Source organism: Harpegnathos saltator, unplaced genomic scaffold (genome assembly GCF_003227715.2).
Source record: "Harpegnathos saltator strain DR-91 unplaced genomic scaffold, Hsal_v8.6 scaffold457, whole genome shotgun sequence".
Lineage (NCBI taxonomy): Eukaryota > Metazoa > Arthropoda > Insecta > Hymenoptera > Formicidae > Harpegnathos > Harpegnathos saltator.
In genome coordinates this window covers 211256-233122 of record NW_020230269.1, presented here as the reverse complement: position 1 = coordinate 233122, position 21867 = coordinate 211256, and the positions used below count along the sequence as shown (strand labels likewise).

Below are 21867 nucleotides of genomic sequence, written 5' to 3'. Positions count from 1 at the left end.
GAACTCTCGAAATTATTTTCTTCCTGAATTATGAATATAAAGCAACGTGAATAGAAAATCAGGGAATGAAAGGGAGGACGCCGACGTCTGTCTTACGATAAGATCGCTGCTGGCTCGCTTCAGTTTATCGTCGCGATTGTCTATTCGCTGGTGGTGAGACAAAGACCGATTCTCCGTTTTTATCTAACTAATCCAGCTCGCTCGTGAACATAGCACAGAACAGAACCAAATAATTATGGACATAGAACGGAATAGTACCAACAAATCGTGGACATTGGCTTAGTAGTTCATTTCCATGAAAAATGACCCAGTTGGCGCTTCGAATCAGCCAATATTTCGATAACGCTGTAAATGCAGCCATGCTCGCTTTCAGGCTTCTCGTTGGTTGCGTATAGATTTAAGAATTGGGCCCCAGTGCTGCGATTCTGTAATTCATTATTGGAGTTGCAGAATCGCAGTTAGACTACAGAATGGAGTTATTGTTGCGCAGCTTTTCTACGGTATACAAAAGCTGCGCAACGAAAGTGTCGTTAACTCCAATAACGAGTTACCGAATCGCGATACTGGGCTGCATTCTGAAATTCACTGCCAGTGCACTGAAAATCTATAGTATAGTCACTCAAACTATGTATTTTCAGTACTGGCAGTGAATTTCGGAACGCAGCCCAGTAAGTTGTGGAACCGGGCGTTAAAAGAACAGACCATCAGTCTCTGTATTACTGGCATGACAGATTTCCTAACCTCGTATGTATAATTCTTTATCACTTCATAACTTTCGATCCGTTTGAGAGCAACACTTTTTTCCTTTTCCTTTTTTCCAAATTCGCGTTCTACGCACCAAAATAAACATTTGTGCAAAGTTTCAGCGAAATTGGTGGGGAGGCCCGTATCCTTTACAATTACCATATATTGTATCGATAACAATCTAAAATATACAGAGATAGGACGTTCGTATAGATAACTGGAGCTTTCGTATCTATTGTCTATCGACTTTCCTGATATTATATCAATAAAATCAGTGACTAATTTGTTGAAAATGATTCAACAATATCATGTTCAAGGCTACGAAAATTTTCTTAGATATGTTGAGAAATTGAAGAAAAAAGAGCCAATTTATGTACTGTATACCGGTACAAAATTAGCTAACGGCAAAAGTTGGTGTCCGGATTGCGTGAATGGTAAGTCATGTTGAGTATACCTATGCTGGTTGTGTTTTGATATTAATTATATTTAGCAAAAAGTGCTGTTTTATAACTATTGTAAAATTCATAAATCTAATTGGTATATGATCTTAAATTTAATCAAGATAAGGTGCATATATCAATTAAATTTATGAATTTTATACAATTGCAAAGTAGTTCTTTCATTTTTTGCTGAATGTAGTCATTTATTAATAGTATTGAGAATCATATAACATATGTAATCTACAATATACACAACATAAATTGTAGGTTTTTATATCAATACAGAATATTAGAATATAATTGTTATATAACTTTTTTGTTTGTTTTTGTTATTTCTATGTAATTATTGATAGTAATAATGCACAAATAAAAAATTCAGCTATATATAAAATCTATTCTTATTCATCATATCAACTTTGTGAATGTTTTTTTCCTTTTCTTTTGTACGTGATAAGTAAAGTATGTAAGTAGTTATAATTTAATTTTATGTAGTTGCCATATTTAGATATTTTTAGCAGGTATGTTTTGATAATCAGTGCTAATATTAAAATACATATTATACATAACATGAGAAATAGATTTTCAATACGGATAGTGAATATCAAGAAACAGTGGTAATTGTTCTAAGTCATATGACCTATGTATATTCTGAATATAGAATTAGAATTGAAGGCTGTTGGATATTTAGGTAAAATTAACATGAAAGAATCATGAAAAGAGTAAAGTTGAATAGCTGAATTGCATATTACGTTATTTTTATAGTAATTTATTGATTGATAGAATAAAAGTAATTTGTTAGAAAACCAGTAAAATTTTCTCTTCTTCAATATTTCCTCTTTAAAATGCACTTGTTATTTTTTAGATATAAGTAAGCTTTTTTATATACAAATTTACAAAATGTAGCAAAGCAAAATGTAAAAGTAAAAATTGAATAAATTGCATGTTTTTATTAAATTCAATATATTCTGGTAAAAAAAAGAGACAAGAATCCTGAAGTTACTATAAATTTAAAGTTTAGAATTTATTAATTACGAGTCCAACATGACATGGTTGCAATGTTTTTAAACTTATATCTTCATGTTCAAAATTATGATTTTTAATAAAATAGCATTCACTATCTTCTATTGTAACAGAACTGCTATGCACGATTTCATGCAAATCCATATTGTATTGTAATAATATATATAGTGTCATACAAGGGAATATCCCGAGATCTTACATTTAGATGCACTTTTATTGGAATGTATAGTGATTTAATACATGAATAATACATACATGAATATATCATTAGTGTTTGTTTTCTATCACTTTTTAAAAGCATGATTTTTAATCTAAAAGCTAAAAGAATGCTTCTAGTTTTTAGCATATAATTATTAAATTACAAAAGATAGAGAAAAATATATAAAGTAAAAGTTCAATGATAAATTAAGTTTTATAAAGGAACATAAAAATATTAAAAACATTTTTTATTACTTATTATTATTATAAATTTATTATTATAAAAGAAGTTTTTTCTCTTGTATTATTTTGAGGAATGTTTGCATCTTTACAATAAAAAAATAGCATATTTTTTTTAATTCATCTATATACAGTGCTGGCAAGAAGTTCGGCAATGATTGAAAATCTTGGGAAATATTGATTTTTTGGACAAATGTTTCAAACAAAAGGAATAGGGTTTAAAAAAATCTATTAGATGATGATATCTATCTGACCTTGATATAACTTTGAAAAGCTCAGTCATGGTCAATATAAAAATCTTAAACGAAAACCCCAATTTTTTATTACACTATATTTTTCTACCAATTAATATAAACAACTTTTGTCTGAAACATTTTTTTATTTGCTTAATATTTTTTTGAGATATTTAAGGAAAACTTGATAACTTTTTCAATATTTAACTCACGATATCTCGCTAACTATTTTTTAGAAGAAAAAGTGGTACTATATTGGATTGGCAAATAAGTTCGTTCGGTTTTTTGGAGTAGAATAAAACACAATTTTTTGATACATAAGATAAATTTTAATCAATTATATATTGGCCATCTTTATCGATGACCTCTAGCCATCTTTCCACCAACTTCATTATGCCGTGTTCGTCAAACATCTGGGACTTATTGGCAAAAAACCAATCCAGGTGGTTTTTAACGGCCTCTTCATCCTTGAAGGCTTTCCCGTTCATAGAGTTCTGCAGCGACCGGAATAAATGATAATTGGAAGGGGCAAGATCCGGTGAATGCGGAGAATAAGGCAAAACATCCCAACTAAGCAATTTGTTCCGAATGATCAATGACGTGTGAGATCTGGTGTTGTCATGGTGGAAGACGCCCTTGCGATTTGCCAATTCTGGACGTTTTGTGCGGATTGCTTGGTTCAATTTCGTCAATTGTGAACAGTATACAGTTGAATCAATCATTTTGCCTGACGGTAACAGTTCGTAATAGATGACACCCTTGAAATTCCACCATACGGAGAGCATTATTTTTGTCGGATGCAATCCCGCCTTCGAAGTTGTTTGCGGTGACTCGCTGCTGTGCCCCCATGATCTTTTACGCGTTACATTACCGTAGACGACCCATTTTTCGTCACCCATCACTATTCGTTTAAAAAATGGGTTGTTTTCTTGGCGTTTCCATACCAAATCGCAGATGGATATGCATGTGGTCAAGTTAGCCTCGGTTAATTGATGCGGCACTCAAACATTAAGCCGAGAAACGTATCCCAGCTGGCGCAAATGCTTTCCTACGCTTGTGTGGAATATATTCAATGTTGTAGCAATCTCGTACCGATTGGGATGGATTTACTTCGATTATAGCCTTAATGTCACTTGAATTAATCTCGGTCGGGCGACCGGAGCGGGGCGCATCATTGATGTCGAAATCTTTAGAACGGAAATTGGCATACCACTTTTGGCGTTCTGTTAAGGCATCATCTCCATACACACTGCATATCTTTTTATGAGCATCCGCAGCTCGTTTGCCCTTTTTAAAATAATAGAGCAAAATGTGACGACAATGCACGTTATTTATTTCCATATTCACAGCTACGCAGCACACACAATACTGATGTTAGCCAAACCAAACACAGCACATAAATAGTGAAACATAACCTTTCAAATGTGTATTCGATTTGCACGATAGTGCTGAGAAAAAAAAGCGAATCCGCATGAAAGTTACACTGAAACAAAAACCGAACGAACTTATTTGCAACCCAATACTTTTCTACTCTTTAATCTTAAGAATATATTGTTATAATAGCGCCCTGATTTTTGTTAATTTGATGATTTTCAAATTTCCAAAAGTCAGTAAGTTAACAAAAGTCAAAGTGCTATTATAACAATATATTCTTGAGATTAGAGCAGAAAAGTATCACTTTTTCTTCCGACAAATAGTTGAGATATCGTGAGTTAAATATTGAAAAATTTATCAAATTTTCCTTAAATATCTCAAAAAATATTAGGCAAATAAAAAATGTTTCAGACAAAAATTATATAAATTTATTGGTAGAAAAAGATAGTGTAATAAAAATTGGGGTTTCCATTTAAGAAATGTAATGATCAATGAGTATTTCGAAAATGGTGCCATTTGTAAACAAAATAATATAGTTATTTTATGTCTCCCTTGAAATCATACAATTTGGATAAAGTTCCAAAAAGCGCATCCCTCCGATTGGGCTCAATTTTTTAGCAAAGCTTCTCCTTAGCTCAAAAATGAAAACTCTTCAAGAATTTTTGGCGACAAAACCCCATTCACTTCTTTCTCTCACAGTTTAAAATGTTTTTCTACTATATCTTCGAAAATATTAAGAGTACAAATAATTCCGCCGTTTTCTATCAAAAATTAGGAATTGTGAAAGAACGGTACATTACGTTTTATTCAAAGTATTGTCTATCACTAGCCACTACTTTTTCCCATCTTTCTGGCAGCATTCGGATACCACATCGGAAGAACTCTTCATCTTTTGAGGCTATCCACGAATCGATCCAATTTTTAGTATCTTCATATGATGTAAAGCGCTGCTTAGACAGGTCATGTGCCATCGACCGGAACAAGTGATAATCGGAAGAGGCAATGTCTGGTGAATACGGCGGGTGGGGTAGGACTTCCCAATTAAATGTTTCCAAATAGGTTTTAACCAGTTTTGCAACATGTGGCCGAGCGTTGTCATGTAGAAGAATAATTTTGTCATGTCTGGAGTAGTAATGGGCGCATTTTTCCTTGAGTGCTCGGCTCATTCTTATTAATTGTGTTCGGTAGAGAGCTCCAGTAATAGTTTCGCTCGGTTTGAGCAACTCATAATATACGACACCAAGCTGATCCCACCAAATACACAGCATGAGTTTTTTTCCATGAATATTCGGTTTGGCTGTCGATGTTGAAGCATGGCCAGGTGGTCCCCATGATTTTCTCTTCTTTGGGTTACCGTAGTGGATCCATTTTTCATCACCAGTGACTATACGATGCAAAGAACCCTTTCTTTTATGCCTGGCAAGCATCATTTTACACGTGCAAAATCGGCGTTCAACGTCTCTCGGCTTCAGTTCATATGGAACTAAATTTCTTTGTTTTTGAATCATTCTCAACGATTTTAAACGATGTGAAATTGCTTGTTGAGTCACTTCTAATGTAAGTGCAAGTTCTTCTTGCGTTTGGCACGAATCTCCCTCCAATAATGCTTCCAATTCCGTGTCTTCGTACACTTTCGGCCTTCTACTACGTTCTTTGTCTTCCACGTCAAACTCACCGTTTTTAAACTTTTTAAACCACTCACGACAACTTCTCTCACTTAAAGCAGTCTCACCATATGCTTCTACAAGCAATCGATGCGCCTCAGCTGCAGATTTCTTCAAATTAAAGAAGTAAATCAAAAGTTCCCGCAAATGACGTTTATTCGGCACAAAACTTGACATTTTCGCACGAAAAAATTATGTGATACTGATACGGAGTCACTAATACTTTAAGGTTATGTTGTTACCAGATGTCCAAACTTACGATGTTACGTTTTACATCTGACAATTTCAACATAACCTGGTGGGGCCATCTTTTGTTAAACGGCGGAAACTTATTTGTAATATTCCTAATAATAATAAGTATAAATATGAGGTATAATATGAGATATATAGAGTGAATATTTTTAATCTTAACAGGCAAATATTTCGAAAATATGCAATTTTATTAAAAACTTTTTAAATAAAAGTTGTATGATGTTGAAGGGGACGAACAATAGTGACCTTGGTTTGACCTTGGGACATTTACTTAAGGTCAGAGAATGGTCAACCTAATTTTCTCAAATGGAACCCCCTATTTTTCATATCATATTCTTATAGTTGACTTCAAGACCTTTCCAAAACATTATGATAAAGTATTTTTTTATTGAGTACTTTCCGAGTTATGAGATAAAAAATGAGCTAGAGATTGAAGACGCTGCCACATAGTTATCACTATGGAAGGGATGTGGTGGGTATGTTTCCGGTCCCAACAAGAGGCATCTCTGCGCGGAAGGAGAAAACTATTGAGAAGCGACGAGCGATAGACAATTGAGAGACGGATTAGCCACGAGGTGATATGTAGATGTAGCGCTCTGGATTAATGAAATTGTTAATTTGATTAATGAATCTGTTAATGAAATGCGCCTTAGAAAGTACATAAGTGACGGTCTGTGGATGAGTCACTTTAGGTACATAATTAAGTACAAAAGCATTAAAATTAAAACTTTGTTTCCTTGATCATTTTTAACATGATTGATTATTCACCAAATGAAATTGTCGATATAATCATTGAATATGGAAGGAGCAATGAAAATTCAGAGAATGTGCCAGTCAGTATGCATTACGTTATCCAGATCGTCGATGTCCCAGTCATGTAACAATAATCAGTCTTATAAATAGGGCCTATGAAGGTAATTTATATCGCAAACGTAAAAGAAAATCTTTAATTGATGATAATGGTTTGACTATAGCTGTTTTAGGGATGACAGTCATAAATCCTCAAATTAGTCAATGTATAATCAGTCGAGAACTCAATATTTGTTAAAAATCTGTTCAACAAATTTTAAAAGCGAATCATTTTCATGCTTATCATATTCGATATCATCAGGCACTTACTGAAAATAAAAAACGGAAACGCGTTGAATTTTATCATTGGTTTGAGAAGATTACAGGAAGATCCGACTTTCTTTGACAAGGTTTTATTTACCGATGAATCTAATTTTCAGAATAGCGGTGATTTAAATCGTCATAATTTCTATTATTATTCAGATGTAAATACATTTTGGGTTCTTCATATAGATCATCAGCATCAGTGGAAAGTAAATGTTTGGTGTGGCATATTGGATGGCCAAATTATTGGACCTCATTTTTTTGAAGGTAATCTTAATCGAAAAATATATTTATAATTTTTGCAAAATGATCTACCTGAATTTTTAGAGGATATTAATTTAGAAACTAGAGGACTCATGTGGTTTCAACACGATGGTGCGCCTCCGCACAGAGTTAACATTGTACGAGACTATTTATACCAAAGATATCCTGAATATTGGATAGGATTTAACGAGTATGTCCAATGGCCTCCAAATTATCTCGATTTGACACCTTGTAATTTTTTTCGATGGGGATTCATTAAAAGGATTGTTTTTGCTACGGAGTCAATGAATTCGATCGATATGAGAAATCGCATCACCAGAACTTTGGCAACTATTCCTGAAGAAGTCCTTCAAAGGACTATTATTGCGTTATGTGATAGGTTCTAAATGTGTATTAAAGTGAATGTTGATACATTTGAACAAATGTTATAAATTCACGTAAATCGTGAGAGGTAAGGGGACTTACAGAAATCAAGCATCCCAAAAGGAACAGAAAACTATGTCCACGCCGTTGTTCCTGGGTAGCGCTAAAAATAGAATTAGAATAAAAAGTGTATTTAAAAAATTCAAGATGCCCAACCTGAACTTGAGGACAGTATATCGAAGTTAACCAAGATTATCATTCTTTCTTTGCCTCAAACCTAATCGTTTTAGGGGGGGAGATCCCTTTATAACCTCCAAAAATGTAATTTTTTGTTTTTTGCATAATATGTTAGTCAAACATGTGTAGAATATCGTCCTAAAATTTTAGAGCGGAATTCGCGGTCCTTCCGAAGTTATAGCCTATGAACGCTACTGACCTCCGCTCAGCTTGAGAGCGCGTAGCAGATATAAGCAGGTACTCGGGGCCGAGAAGCCTGCCTTTTATTATCCCGTCCTTTTAAATGTTGATATTGTCACTTCATGTAGAGCAAATGTTTCGGAAGCCGTGTATATATGAATACACGTGTTTGTCTGTGTGTTGTCTGTGTTTCATAGTAGAGTACAGTAACGGTCTTTGTTTGAGAAATTCAGAACAACGTCGCTCTCAGTTTTGCACCAAACTTTGGTATGTACAGAGCAAATTTTATAGTTTCAAAATAACATCTTATCCCTGAAATCAAGGCGAGTCGAATCGTTCACCAAAGTCACGTAAACGGCAATTCCACGACAATAAATTCACCGGTAAAGAAAGTGAAAGTGCAGAAGAGAGTGCGAGTACAAGTGCAAGTGGCAGAAAAATGCAGCTATTAGTGCAAATCCTGGGATTTTGGACCATTCTGCACCATTGCATCCAGATGTTCAAAAGCACATTTTTCCTATTTACGAGGACCTATTTCGGGATGATTTGCTATCAAAATGCTTGGACGGTCACATGCAGAATGCGAATGAAAATTTTAACTTTATCATTTGGCGGTTGGCTCCAAAACATCTGCATTCTGATGTAGAAATAGTTGAAATTGCTTTATATATTGTTGCAAACTTGTTCAACGAAGGCCAGGCTTCTATTCTAAAAACAATGAATGATTTAGACATCATTGTTGGAAAGCAAACTAAAGACTATGCTCACAGAGCCGACGAGGAGCGTGTTAAGCGGTAGGATCGACTTGTCTTCGACTAAAGAAGCTGGGAAGTCACGTAAGGAAGAGCTAATGGCTGAACTGTACGAGGAAGCTGAGGGACTACTTTATGGCCCCGGAATCGCAGATTAATCGGTAGGTTATTTAGTTATAAAATTTATGAGTCTTGAAACTTTAAACGCGTTTTTCTGAAAACCACTCTTTCGTGAACCTCATACAAGATAATTCAAAAATTATTTGATCGATCATTTTGAAATTTTGCACACTTATAGATAATATAATAACCTTCTATGTGAATCTAAAGTTCCTTGAAAGTTATTTAAAAAAACTACTTTTTGTGGGGACCCAGGTCCTCGATACGGCACTGATGGCCCGGCTGTAACGAATCTTTCTTGATCGGCTCTATTGATTGGAAAAAAAGCAAGGAGGTCAGATAGAGTACATCGAGCCATTGTGGCAATAACAGCTTTTGATCGAGAATACTTTGCAATAAGCAACGATCTATAACGGCTCCGCTGTGACCAATTCTTGTACACTAATATTTTAAATAAGATTTAATAATATTTTAAATAAGAATAAATACTATCGTAATACCATATCTTTCATCAACAAATATAGTATAAATTTCATGAAATATCGAAATTTTTTTTTCAAACGTACCATTTTCGAATTTTCACTTTTCTTTGAATTTTTTAAGTTCACATAGAGCGTATGGGTCTTAAAAATCTAAAACTTTTGTCTCTGATGTTTCTGATTAATGCAGCAAATGCTAGGTTGTACGCCATGGAACAATTCAGGCGGTAACCGTGGCAACTCTGGCGGCAACTCTGAAGCAAGTGCCGTAAAGCCGCCATTTTGAAATATTAAAAAAAAACCAAAATTTTTTTCGAAAGTTAAAAGATAGAATAATATGTACATAAAATTCTAATTATGTAGAATAAATAGTTTCCTCACAAAAAAATCGCAAAAATTCGCTTATTTTCTATTACTTAAATGGATCTCCCCCCTTAAGATAGTGGATTGACTTATCCTTCACCTGTTAACTTTTGAGTCGTGATAACTAAGTACTCAATAAAAAAATATTTTATTAAAGCGTTTTGGAAAGATCTTGAAGTCAACTATAAGAATATGATATGAAAAATAGGGGATTTCAATTGAGAAAATTAGGTTGATCATCTTCTGACCTTAAGTAGATGTCTCAAGGTCAAACCAAGATCACTGTTGTACGTTCCCCTCAACATCATACAACTTTTATTTAAAAAGTTTTTTGTAAAATTGCATATTTTCGAAATATTTGCCTAGTTAAGATTAAAAATACCCAGTATGTCATAAACTTATTACGCATGTAATATTTTTTTATCATTACATTACAGTAATATTTTTCATCATTGTATTAATAGATTATATAAAAACATGGTAGACTTAGGTAGAATGCATGCAACTGGTATATGTATATGTCAGTCAGCTTGTTTATTAATAGACTATCTTTTCAGATGAATATTTGAAATGAGTCACTTTGTAAAGGGTGTCCCAAAATTCACGCAAGAAGTAATTTTGATAGAAAACACAGTTTTATGATTGAAAATTGTAAATTTTTTATTGCTTCATAAAGTATACTGTATAAGGTTATGTATGGAATAGCGTATCGGGTAAATGGCCTCCATAGCTTTGCTGGCACATATGCACTCTTTTGTTGAAATTTTCCATGACCGTTTTGCATAAATGTAGCTGAATTTCGTTAATATGAGCGCTCAATTTCCTTTTTCACGGCGTGGGTGGTCGTGGGCTTGTTGGCATAAACCTTAGATTTCAAAAAACCCCAAAGAAAAAAGTCCAACGGCGTTAAATCGCATGATCTGGGCGGCCAAATCTGATCACTAAAACGGGAAATTACACGACCAGGAAATGACTTATGCAGTAATTGAATTGTTTCTCGGGCTGTATGGCATGTGTCTTGTTGAAACCACATGTCGTCCACATCCATATCTTGCAATTTAGGCACAAAAAACTGGTTTATTATGTTGCGATAGCGAGCACTGTTATTACCTGACCAACCGCATTTTCGAAAAAGAATGGTCCGATGATGCCTCCAGCCCAAAATTCGCACCAAACAGTGATACGTTGTGGATGCATTGTTTCTCAACAATCACTCGTGGATTTTCTGAACCCCAAATGCGACAATTTTGTCGAACCAAGCCATCAAGATGAAAATGAGCCTCATCGCTGAAGATGATTTTGTTCGAAAAATCAGCATCCACTTGTTCCATTCAACGAACTCTCTTCGCTGTGGCGGTTTACTCGATATGCTATTCCATACATAACCCTATACTGCATACTTTATGAATCAATAAGAAATTTGCAATTTTTAATTATAAACCTGTGTTTTCTATCAAAATTACTTCTTGCATGAATTTTGGGATACTTCTTATAAATAATATTCAGGATGTCCCATTTTAAAACCTGCACGCGAATATCTGTGAATGATCAAATTTTCAAAAGAAATGTTTCAGATAAAAGTTGTTGGGTTCAGAGGCGGCCATCTAATGACGACTTTAACCTTGATGTTGGAGGTCGCTTTGAAGGTTATTTGAAGGTCAACTTCATTTTTTAATTGGAAATTCCTATTTTTTACTGCAGATTTGTATTCTACATAAAAAATTAAGAAAGTTTTATTCTTGACGTTTTTTCGATATTCCGCATCCATCAGGCTAAAAATGCTGTTTAAACATTGGTAAAATGATTTTTTCGAGCAATGTTTTTGACCTCTTGTCTTAACAGTAAGATCGGTGGTATATCCGGCCAGTTAAAGATGTGTATCTATGTGTATCCATGTCATAGGGTCCAAGTGATTTAATCACTTTTTAATTAGGAAGATGCTCAAAAGATGCACCATTTACCTGTTGACGAAGTACAATTCGTCTTTGAAAGTGTCTAACAGTATTTAATAATACTTGGCGTGGAATGTTTAAGTAGGCTATTGTAATTCTTTCCATCATGTCAGCTCTTGTAGTTGGTCTATTGCGGTAAACCGTATTTCTGAGATAACTCCACAAATAAAAATTAAGAGATGACAGATCCGGAGATCTTGATGATCATTCTACGGGACTTCCTTTAACTATCCACCGATTGTTAAATCTTTCATCAAGGAAATCTCTAACAATAAGAACATAATGTGGGACTGCGCCATCTTGCTGTAGCCACATCCTGGCCCGTGTAAGAAGATAAACATTTTCTAGCAGAAGTGCAAGTTCGTTTCTAAGTAATTGTAAATAAGTATGCTTATTTATATTACCATTAAAAAGTATGGTCCAATTATCCGTTATCCGTTAATAATTCCACATTACATCGTTACACTCCAGCGATGCTGAAGGACAACTTCTTACATCCAATGAGGATTAATCGGAGATTAATAGTGGGAATTATAGCGATTCAAGATGCCAGTACTCTCAAATGTAGCCTCATCATTAAAGAGAACATTGTTAAAGAAATTATCATCGTCGATAATTTGTTGTGTTGCCCATTGGCAAAATGTTATTCTCCGTCGATAATCTTCTTCAGTTAAAGCTTGATTTAGAGTTTTGTGATAAGGATGATAATGAGTATTTTGTACATATCTACTGGCAGTAGATCTCGGAATGCTCATTATTAACTCGATTTCACGTAAACTGACATGAAGATTTAAATGTATCATAGCTAGTATAGTAATAAAGCGAGGATTATTTTCATAATCATATTCATTCAGTGCCTTCCTTCTTCGAACGAAATTTTCTTGTCGACCATGTAGTTCAATGTCACGTATTACCGTATGATCAGAGTGTCGTCTTTTAGGAAATCGAGTACGATATAATCTTTCTGCCGCTTAATAGTTTTGTCGACATACTCCTAAAATAAGAATATCAACAATTTCATTGGCATATAATCAGGCATTCTTTGCGAGTTGTAAATATTGAGATTATTTATCAAATTGGAAATTTCCGGTCAGAAAAATAAGAAATGACAACAACAAATTTTAATATGATAACATTTGAAAAAGTACAAGAAAACAAAAATTAGATATTATGGAACTATATTTTTTTAAAAGAAAAAACTCGGTGTAATTTCTATTACCAGTACAAGTAATTAATTTAAATGTAAATGAAAATTTGTTATAATGTGCAACAGTATTTTTTGCTCTCACCTAGTAAGATGCAAAGTGACTTCCTTCTGGATAAGCCTAAAGAAACGAATCAAAATTATGTCGTACTCTACAGTAATAACTTTCATATTTGTTCACTCCATACAGATTTAATACTGATGTACAGATAATTCTCCGTAACAAATAACAAACAAATACTCATGACATCCATATGTACACATCAGAACGTAGAATTTTCTGTATTCTTCATTTTAAACTCAAAGAGGAGAGTTTCCTATTAAAACTTTCAAATTTATCTTCAAATGATCTTGAAACTTCAAGGTCGAGATCATTATCAGATGGCCCCCTCTGAACCCAACAACTTTTATTTGAAATAATATCTGCTGTCGATCCTACTTTTATAGTGAATTCATTCGAATACCGAAGTTGACATTGAAATGACCTCTAAAAATCACTTGAATCCTATAACATATGTACATTGAACGTAAAATTTTCCAAACTTACTTTAACTGGCCGGATCTATCCTCGATCTTGCCTTAAGGCCTCTGGATGGTCACTGCGACCATATTGGAATTGTGACATCATAGGCGAGAAGTGCCACGCTAAGAATTCTTGCGTGCCATTTCAAAATGAAATTATATTTCTCCAAAACAAGACACGAAATGGCTTCAGCACACTTGTAAAAAGTTCCGAGTTTTCCCCTTTTGCTTCAACAGTTAACACAACCGTAAAATGGGCTATGAAAAGAGGCCTATTTACGCGAGAAAACGCGTGGTCGAACAGCTGATCAAACGAGTAGAAATTATGCTTCCACCTATCATATTTCACAAGAAACCGAGAACTCGAAATTTCTTACAGGTTTTCTAAATATGTCACGTCACAGAAATTAATAAAAACTACACCGAATAATAAAAAAAATGGCATGCAATAATTGTGCCGTCAACATGTCACTTTTCCACGCCTTTTAATTCAGCGTTGTGCAGCGAGAGGCACTGTATGTAACATGTCGGTAACTTAGGGTTCTTTTACATGTTGTATCCATGGTAGAGAGCCTCATAGGAAGTGAGTGGCAAACTGATCACGTCTCCAAGTCTCCAGATCACGTGACCAGGTCTCTGGTGATTCGATGGAGGCATAAAGTCTTTTTGACCAATTAGAATATCGATATAGCAAGACGACAGGTTAGTTTTACAGTGAGTTTTTAAAGCAATCTGACGTACACCTGTCAATCATTAGAGGAGGTTACGACAAGTCGCACAAGATATTCGCCTACGAATTAATAACAGCAATAAAAATTAGATATCCGTAAGTAATAAATATTAATTGTGAAAGAATATTTGTCGCTTCGATTTACATAGAATAAGAATCGTAATATATATTATTTACATAATTTTGTGTCTTATGTATAGTATAAAACGCCTAGACTGCTTTTAAAACTCACTGTAAAACCAACCTGTCGTCTTGTTATATCGGTATTCTGATTGGTCAAGAAGACTTTGTGCCTCTATCGAATCAGCAGAAACTTGATCACGTGATCAGTTTGCTACTCTCTTCCTATGAGGCTCTCTAATCCATGGGTAAGATGAATTAGACAAAGATCAACAGCGAATCTCTGTCTGTCTCTATCTCACTACTGGCCAGCTGACAATGGCATCAGCAGGCACAAGCTGTCGGCGATCCTATATTTAATGATCTCTCTTCTCTTCCGTACTCGAGTGCTGTGGCTCTTGCAGCCAGCGTGATGCGCGACATGTTATCTGCAATGTGCGTACAGCTTTTATAGATAATGAGAAAATGTCAATATTTTCAGCAATTTGCGTTGCTTAGAACCAATGATACGATTTTAAGCTTTTATATACGCGTTTTCTGTCCACTCTGACGCACATTCTTAATCTAACCGTGTGACGGCGCACTTACACACAGATATACAGATTGTTTTGTGTGCGTGGAAGTGGGAAGAAACTTATCGCTTATGTGGGCGAGTTTGAAATCGTATCTTTTTTTTTGTTTACGGGGGGAAATCCTCATGGATACCCCATCCCCCTTGGGGGAGAAGGCGGGGTTATGCCGGACTCTTACCGGTTAAAACCCCCTCGGAGTGTCTGCCAGGCGGGCCGGAATGGGGGGAGTCAGGGGAACTACGCCGGTATTCCCTCCCTGACACCTCGGCCCTGAGGCTCTTAGGGAGTCCCTCGCGCAAGTGCCGCGGCCTTCCCCTAAAAGGAACGAGGCGCGGCGTCCCAACCGGTTACCCAGTCGGGTTAGCCATGCAACGGTAACGCCCGGTGGTTCGGTGCGATCGGTCGCACACCGTCGCGCTCCGCTCGCCGCTCTCGCGGCGTTTGCTCGCCGGGCGTCGGTGTTTAACTAGCCGGATTGAGGAAGGTGATTTGTAATATCTGGTACTCGGGTTTTGTTCGGTGGTATATCTTGGTGAGCCCCTCGAGGAGGCTCGTTTATTTTAAAATTGTTCTGCAATATATTTATATACACGTACGCCTCGGTGGCGAATTACGCCGGTAACACAAAAAAACTTTGACTAAGTAAGTCCGCCACAGAAGGATCTTTCCGTCTCCTGCGGTGGCCGAGAGGATGCCAGGCTGCTACGACGGTTATTCGTCGTCCCTGTGCCACGACCCTGATGATAGCGGCGGTTAGAATAGTGATCTGGTTAACATGGATATTCGTTAATCCCGTTGGTTTACCGCGGTCAACACGGACAGACGAGCACTTGTATTTTCCCTTAACAGAAACTTATAAATTATTCTATGTCGGTGGCTAACTGCTGCCGACACAGACAGACGAGCACTTATATCGCGAACGAAAACTTAGAAATTATTTTATGTCGGTGGCTAACTGCTGCCGACACAGACAGACGATCACTGTAATTTCGCGAAGACGGTCGGTTGACGAGGTTCGGCTGCCGAGTCTTGTAAATTTCCCGGTATTTCGATACGGTACTTGTGGAAATTCTACTCACGGCTTTCATGCCTTGCTTTCGTCGACTTCTCTTTGCGTTGCTCTTTGCGTCTTCTGGTTGCTGCTCGGATCTCTTCCTGTTCTCGATGGAGCTCTGCTCTGTAGTTGGTCTCGCTTTGAGACGACTGACTGTCTTGATCTCTTCTCGAGAGCGGGTTATATAGGGTAGACCGAGGCGAATCGGATCAATGTTTCTTTATCGGTAAAAAAGTTATTAAAAACGAATTTTGTTATTTAATCTTATTATAAGTTTATTATCGTTAGACCTTTGGCTTGAGTTTTATATAATATAGTAATACATAAACATAATATTTTTTATTTCACAACGAAGAAATGAGGAAAAGGGAATTATCCGATTCGCCCCAAAATTGGGGGCGAAACGGATCATTAGTTTAGGTCTTAAAAAATGAATATAATACAACTAATTCTTTGAAATTAACTAGTTACATAAAAAAAATAAAAAAACTACTTTTAAAAAGTAATAAACTCTTGGAAATAAACAACTTACATAAATAAAAATAAAAAACAACTTTTTAAAAATTAACAAACACTTTGTAATTAATTATATTAGAAAAAATATTTCATTTAATATAGAATTCGCAAGTAAAAGGTCCTTTTTCACCCCTTCTATCAGCACAATTCTCGTGACACCATTCTTCACATTTGTTGCATTGAATCCAGCCTTCGATAGGTGGATGAACGAATTTTTCATTGCAATAGATGCAATGCCAGTCTCTAGATGAATTGCTTTTATTCTTAATATTAATTCCTGATGTTGCCTTACCTTTTTTAATTGACTTTATGGAATAATTTTTATTTGATTTATTTTTTACTTTGTTCACTTTTTCTGTCTTCTTGCATTTTTTTTTAAAGCATATGCCCTGTTTTCAGAAGAGGTCAAAAATCGGCTTCTTGGCAACTTTACATTTTTTTGCAAGTATTTGTTTTTCAGGTGTTCGAAATATATCTTTTAAAGTCGCAGTAATGGCATTATTGCTAATAACATGATTATCAGTACTAGTTGAAGGCTGTGGATCGGTAATAAGATTGATTCGAGAGCCACTAGTTGAAGATCCCTCTGTTGTAGAAATATTAATGTCATCATTTGAAGTTATACATGATACGAACTTATGAAGTGGTATAGCATGAGGATTAAAAGGGTATATTCCAGTCTTCTCAAATCCCTTTGAAGCATTTCCAACAAAAGTAGATAAATTCCAGGCGTGTTTCAATAGACCTCTAAAAACGATTTTGGTTATTCCTTTACCGTTATTATGTTGCTACTAAGTTGCTCTTTGATGATAATAAGTTTTCAAAGGCTTGAAAAAAGAAACATCGAGTGGCTGAAATGCATGCGATGTGTGTGGTAGAAGGAGTATGAGTTCAATGTCGGATTTTTCACACAAATCTACTACTGTCAAGTTAGTGTGAGATACATGACCATCTAAAATCAAAATTACTTTTCCTTTTGTACGGTATCGATTAAAATGAATTAACCACGCCTTAAAAGCTTCCTCAGTAACCCATCCTTTCTCTGTCATAAAAATTTCTGTTCCAGAAGGCATGTTAATCATAAAATCATCTCATTTACATTTACCTTTAAAAATGACAAATAGAGGTATAAAATGACCAGCTGCATTCATACATGCTATGACTGTCACATTTTCGCCACGTTCAACACTAGTCATGCTAATGACATCTCTACTTCCTTTCTGTGCGATGATATGTGGAGGACGGTTATTCAGTGGTAGACCAGCTTCATCCTGATTATATTATATATACATTCTGGCCTTCCTTGCAAATTGTTATTATCAATAACCTTTTGTAGCACTTCGTAAAAAACTTTAACTTTTTCTTTCTGCATGCCATTAATTCTTGCTCTAGACAAACCCTCTGGCTTTCTAATAGCAATATTTTTATTTCGAAGCATAAATCTATGAAACCAGTCCTTTCCTGCCATCTCAGTATCGGTATTAAAATTATGTTTTAAATTATGGCGAACAGCAAAATGAAAAGCATATTTTCATACGTTCTTCGGGGTAATACCAAATCCTCGATTAGCCAGATAAATTAAACGGTCAGCAAACTTCTTTTCAGTCACTATGTCCATAACAGGCTGTCCACCACAATGTTTAATAATATTTCCGGTAAAAGCAAGTCGCCTCTGTAAAGTTGTATATGGAACCTCATAACAATCAGCAGCTTGACGCAAAGTCATTTTTCCAGACTTTACTTTCTGCACAGCCTCATTCATCATTTCTTGAGACCATGATTTGTTAGTTGATTTACGATTATATGTGCGAACCATCTACAAGAAATAAAAATGAACGTGATTTTATAATAGCTATATAAAATGTCGAAAAATTTCATGATCCGAATTACCCCAAAAAAGTTGATCCGATTAACCCCATATGTCAGTTTCATAATATATTCGTTTTCTCGAAACTATCTTAACAATATTATTTAATTATTTATTAGACTAATTTAGCAAATTAAACGCTTAAAAAATCATTATAATTTGCATAAGTTTCAACATACCTTTTTGTTATAAAATTACGAAGATGAGATCGAGATTTTACATCAGCGCCAAAATTTTCTCGTGTACTCGTGACTCGTGCGCTTCTATCGTCGACTGACACAAAATGACACGCGATACAGAGCTGCTGTCTATTGTTTTCGGTGCGGGGAGAACGTGCGGAGGTAACACACGATATAACAATTTGTTTGAAGCAAAAAACTAACGACAACTGTCTTAAAGCTTATATTGATCCGATTCGCCCTGTGATCCGATTCGCCTCGGTCTACCCTACCCTTAATTCCTCCCGATGATCGGTGGCCGATAATCGGGGGGGCTTGTTCCCCCGATTTTTCGGGAATTGGCGCATGCGATTGCGCAAATTACCCCTTTCTGGGGGGCTGATCTTTCCCGACCGTTTGGCCGAATTCGGCTTTTCCCGATTGTATGTCGGGTTGCCGCCGCGCGGGTGTTCGGTGCTGTCGGGGGGCAGGCGGCGATGTGCATTCGTGCGACGACCGATGGTCGTCGTCGACACGATAGTAACGAGGTAATTTTTAACCCTCGTTACAGCCACCTGGTCCTAACGGAGGAAAGAGGGGACACCCTCTTCTTATCCCCATTCTCTACTAGAGGGGAGCGGGGCTCATCCTCAAACGAGACTCGCTCCCCTTCTTCTTCCCTTACGTACAGGAGGAGGCAGGCTCTAGGCTTGTCGCCTCCTCCTTACGCGGACGGAGGCGGGCCCGAAGCGGTCGAGGAGGTTCCCCGTGGTATCGGAGGCGGCTCCTTGACCGGCGCCACCTCGGGTCCGTTGTCTAGACCGGAGGAGCGCCATCCTCTCCGTCACTCCCTACGACGGATGCCAGAGCCGCGCCCCCATTCGGCGGCCTCCATGTAGGACATGACGTCTTCCGCGAAGGAGGCCGCCGCCGACCAGACCTCCTCGCTCCCGCACATGGCTCGGACCATGCGCGGGAACGAGAGGTCCTCCTCGGCGCGGTCCACTGCCCGGGCGAGGACACGCTTCGGACGAGACCAGCGTATGTTGCGTCGTGTCCTCCAGCACCGGGCAGTGGTGGCACCGAGTGGTGGGCTCCTTCTGGATCCGGTGCAGGAACCGACTGAAACAACCGTGGCCAGTTAGTACTTGCACCAGCCGGAACGTGAGTCCGCGTCCCCGCCTGCTCGCTATTGCAGCGAGACAGGGGCGGACGGCCTCGGCCGTTCGGAGCCCGGGTCCACGGGGATCAGCCAGCATGTCCTCCTACCGCTCCATGACACGAGCTGTGGCCTGAGATTTCAGGGCCGCCAGGTCCCTGGCCGACATCGCTTCCATCTCCCCGCGGAGCTCGCGCACACCCTAATATAGGGTGCACCGCTCTTCAGTGATGAGCTCTACGATGGGGAAGCCGGCCAGGATTGTCGTCACCATATATGATTCAGTGCGGATCGGAACGCCCGGATCGCCCTTACGACCACCGACTGCAACGCCTGGCGCATCAGGCGCTTGTAGCGGTCGGTGGCCATAAGCTGGGGCGCCCAGATGGGCCTATAGAGCCATACCGGGCATGGGACCAAGAGAACCATACCGACATACCAGGTATGTCGGTAATTACTTTCCGGTTTTTGTAACAGATGTCACTAGCCATAAGTATGCAATGTTATGATTTGATACATATGTCATTTTATTCTACTGACATTAACCTCAAAACTACACAAGTTATGTTCCGCCAAAATAACAGCGTTATAGATTAATAATTTTTCGAAAATGTCGAGTTTTGTGCCTGAAAACGTGCATTTGCGGCACGCATTACTTTTCTTGTTTAATCAAAAGAAAAAAGCCGCTGAAAGTCATTGTTTGCTAGTAGAGACTTACGGTGAGCATGCTCCAACCATAAGAACATGTGAAATGTGGTTTCGGCAATTCAAATGTGGTGATTTCAACGTTCAAGACAAAAAATGTCCTAGTAGGCCGAAAACGTTTGAAGATGCGGAATTGCAGGAGTTATTGGATGAAGACCCAACACAAACTCAAAAACAATTGGCAGAAAAGTTGAATGTGAGCCGAGTAGCAATTTGTGAACGATTACAAGCTATGGAAAAGATCCAAAAGATGGGAAGATGGGTGCCACATGAATTGAATGACAGGCAATTGGAAAATCGAAAAATCGTCAGTGAAATGCTGTTTCAAAGGTATGAAAGGAAGTCATTTCTGCATCGAATAGTAACGGGTGATGAAAAATGGATTTATTTCGAAAATCCCAAGAGAAAAAAATCATGGTTATCACCTGGCGAAGGCGGCCCATCGACTGCAAGGCCAAATCGCTTTGGTCGCAAGACCATGCTCTGTGTCTGGTGGGACCAGGTTGGTGTCGTATATTATGAACTGTTGAAACCTGGAGAAACAGTTAATACTGATCGCTACCAACAACAAATGATCAATTTGAACTGTGCATTGATCGAAAAACGTCCACAATACGCTCAAAGACATGATAAGGTGATTTTGCAGCATGACAACGCGCCGTCCCATACAGCAAAACCAGTCAAAGAAGTGTTGAAATCACTTGGATGGGAAATTTTATCGCACCCGCCGTACTCTCCAGACCTGGCTCCATCCGACTACCACCTTTTCGCATCGATGGGTACGCGCTTGCAGAGTAGTACTTCGCCGATTTCGAAGAAGTTAAAAAATGGCTCGATGAATGGTTTAGCTCGAAGGAGAAACAGTTCTTTTGGAATGGCATCCATAAATTGCCTGAGAGATGGGCAAAATGTATAGAATCAAATGGCCAATACTTTGAATAAATATATTTTAACTATCCATTGTAAATAACGTGTTTTCTTTAGCGAAGAAACCGGAAAGGAATTACCGACACCTGGTATAGGCGGCGAGCGTACCACCCGGGGCCTCCAGGGTCTGCATCAACCTGGCCAAAGCCAGGCCGGCTTTTCGGACCCGGGGAGTCAGCCACCTGAAGTGCGGCCTGAAATTTCATCGGCCGTCCAGCATCAGGTCCAGATATTTAATGCTGGGTCCGATGCGGACTTCGTCCACCGAGACCTGGGACTCCGGCGGCGCTCCGCGGCCACCGTTGTGAAAAAAGACGGCTTCCGACTTATGGGGCGCCACTTTCA

At 37.6% G+C, this 21867-nt stretch overlaps 2 protein-coding genes and 1 long non-coding RNA gene across 3 annotated transcripts in view; 2 read left to right on the top strand and 1 right to left on the bottom strand.

Moving 5' to 3' along the window:
- The first annotated feature begins 524 nt into the window (after positions 1–524).
- Positions 525–21867, top strand: part of LOC105190760 (thioredoxin domain-containing protein 17) — a 45124-nt gene continuing 23781 nt past the window's right edge. The window contains exons 1-3 of the mRNA XM_019844890.2: positions 525–744; positions 861–886; positions 1020–1178. Of these exons, the coding sequence (XP_019700449.1) occupies positions 725–744; positions 861–886; positions 1020–1178 (205 nt within the window). The 5' untranslated portion in view covers positions 525–724. The remainder of the gene's footprint in view (positions 745–860; positions 887–1019; positions 1179–21867) is intronic.
- LOC112589294 (uncharacterized) lies at positions 6365–9086 on the top strand. Its single transcript, XM_025301915.1, has 2 exons — positions 6365–7545; positions 7606–9086. The coding sequence occupies exons 1-2, from the start codon at positions 7251–7253 to the stop codon at positions 7926–7928; spliced, it is 618 nt and encodes a 205-aa protein (XP_025157700.1). The 5' UTR covers positions 6365–7250; the 3' UTR covers positions 7929–9086.
- LOC112589295 (uncharacterized) lies at positions 12919–14356 on the bottom strand. The gene is made up of 3 exons (XR_003113429.1): positions 13740–14356; positions 13278–13313; positions 12919–12982 (listed from the first exon to the last, which is right to left on the bottom strand). It is a non-coding gene; the product is annotated as an uncharacterized LOC112589295 (long non-coding RNA).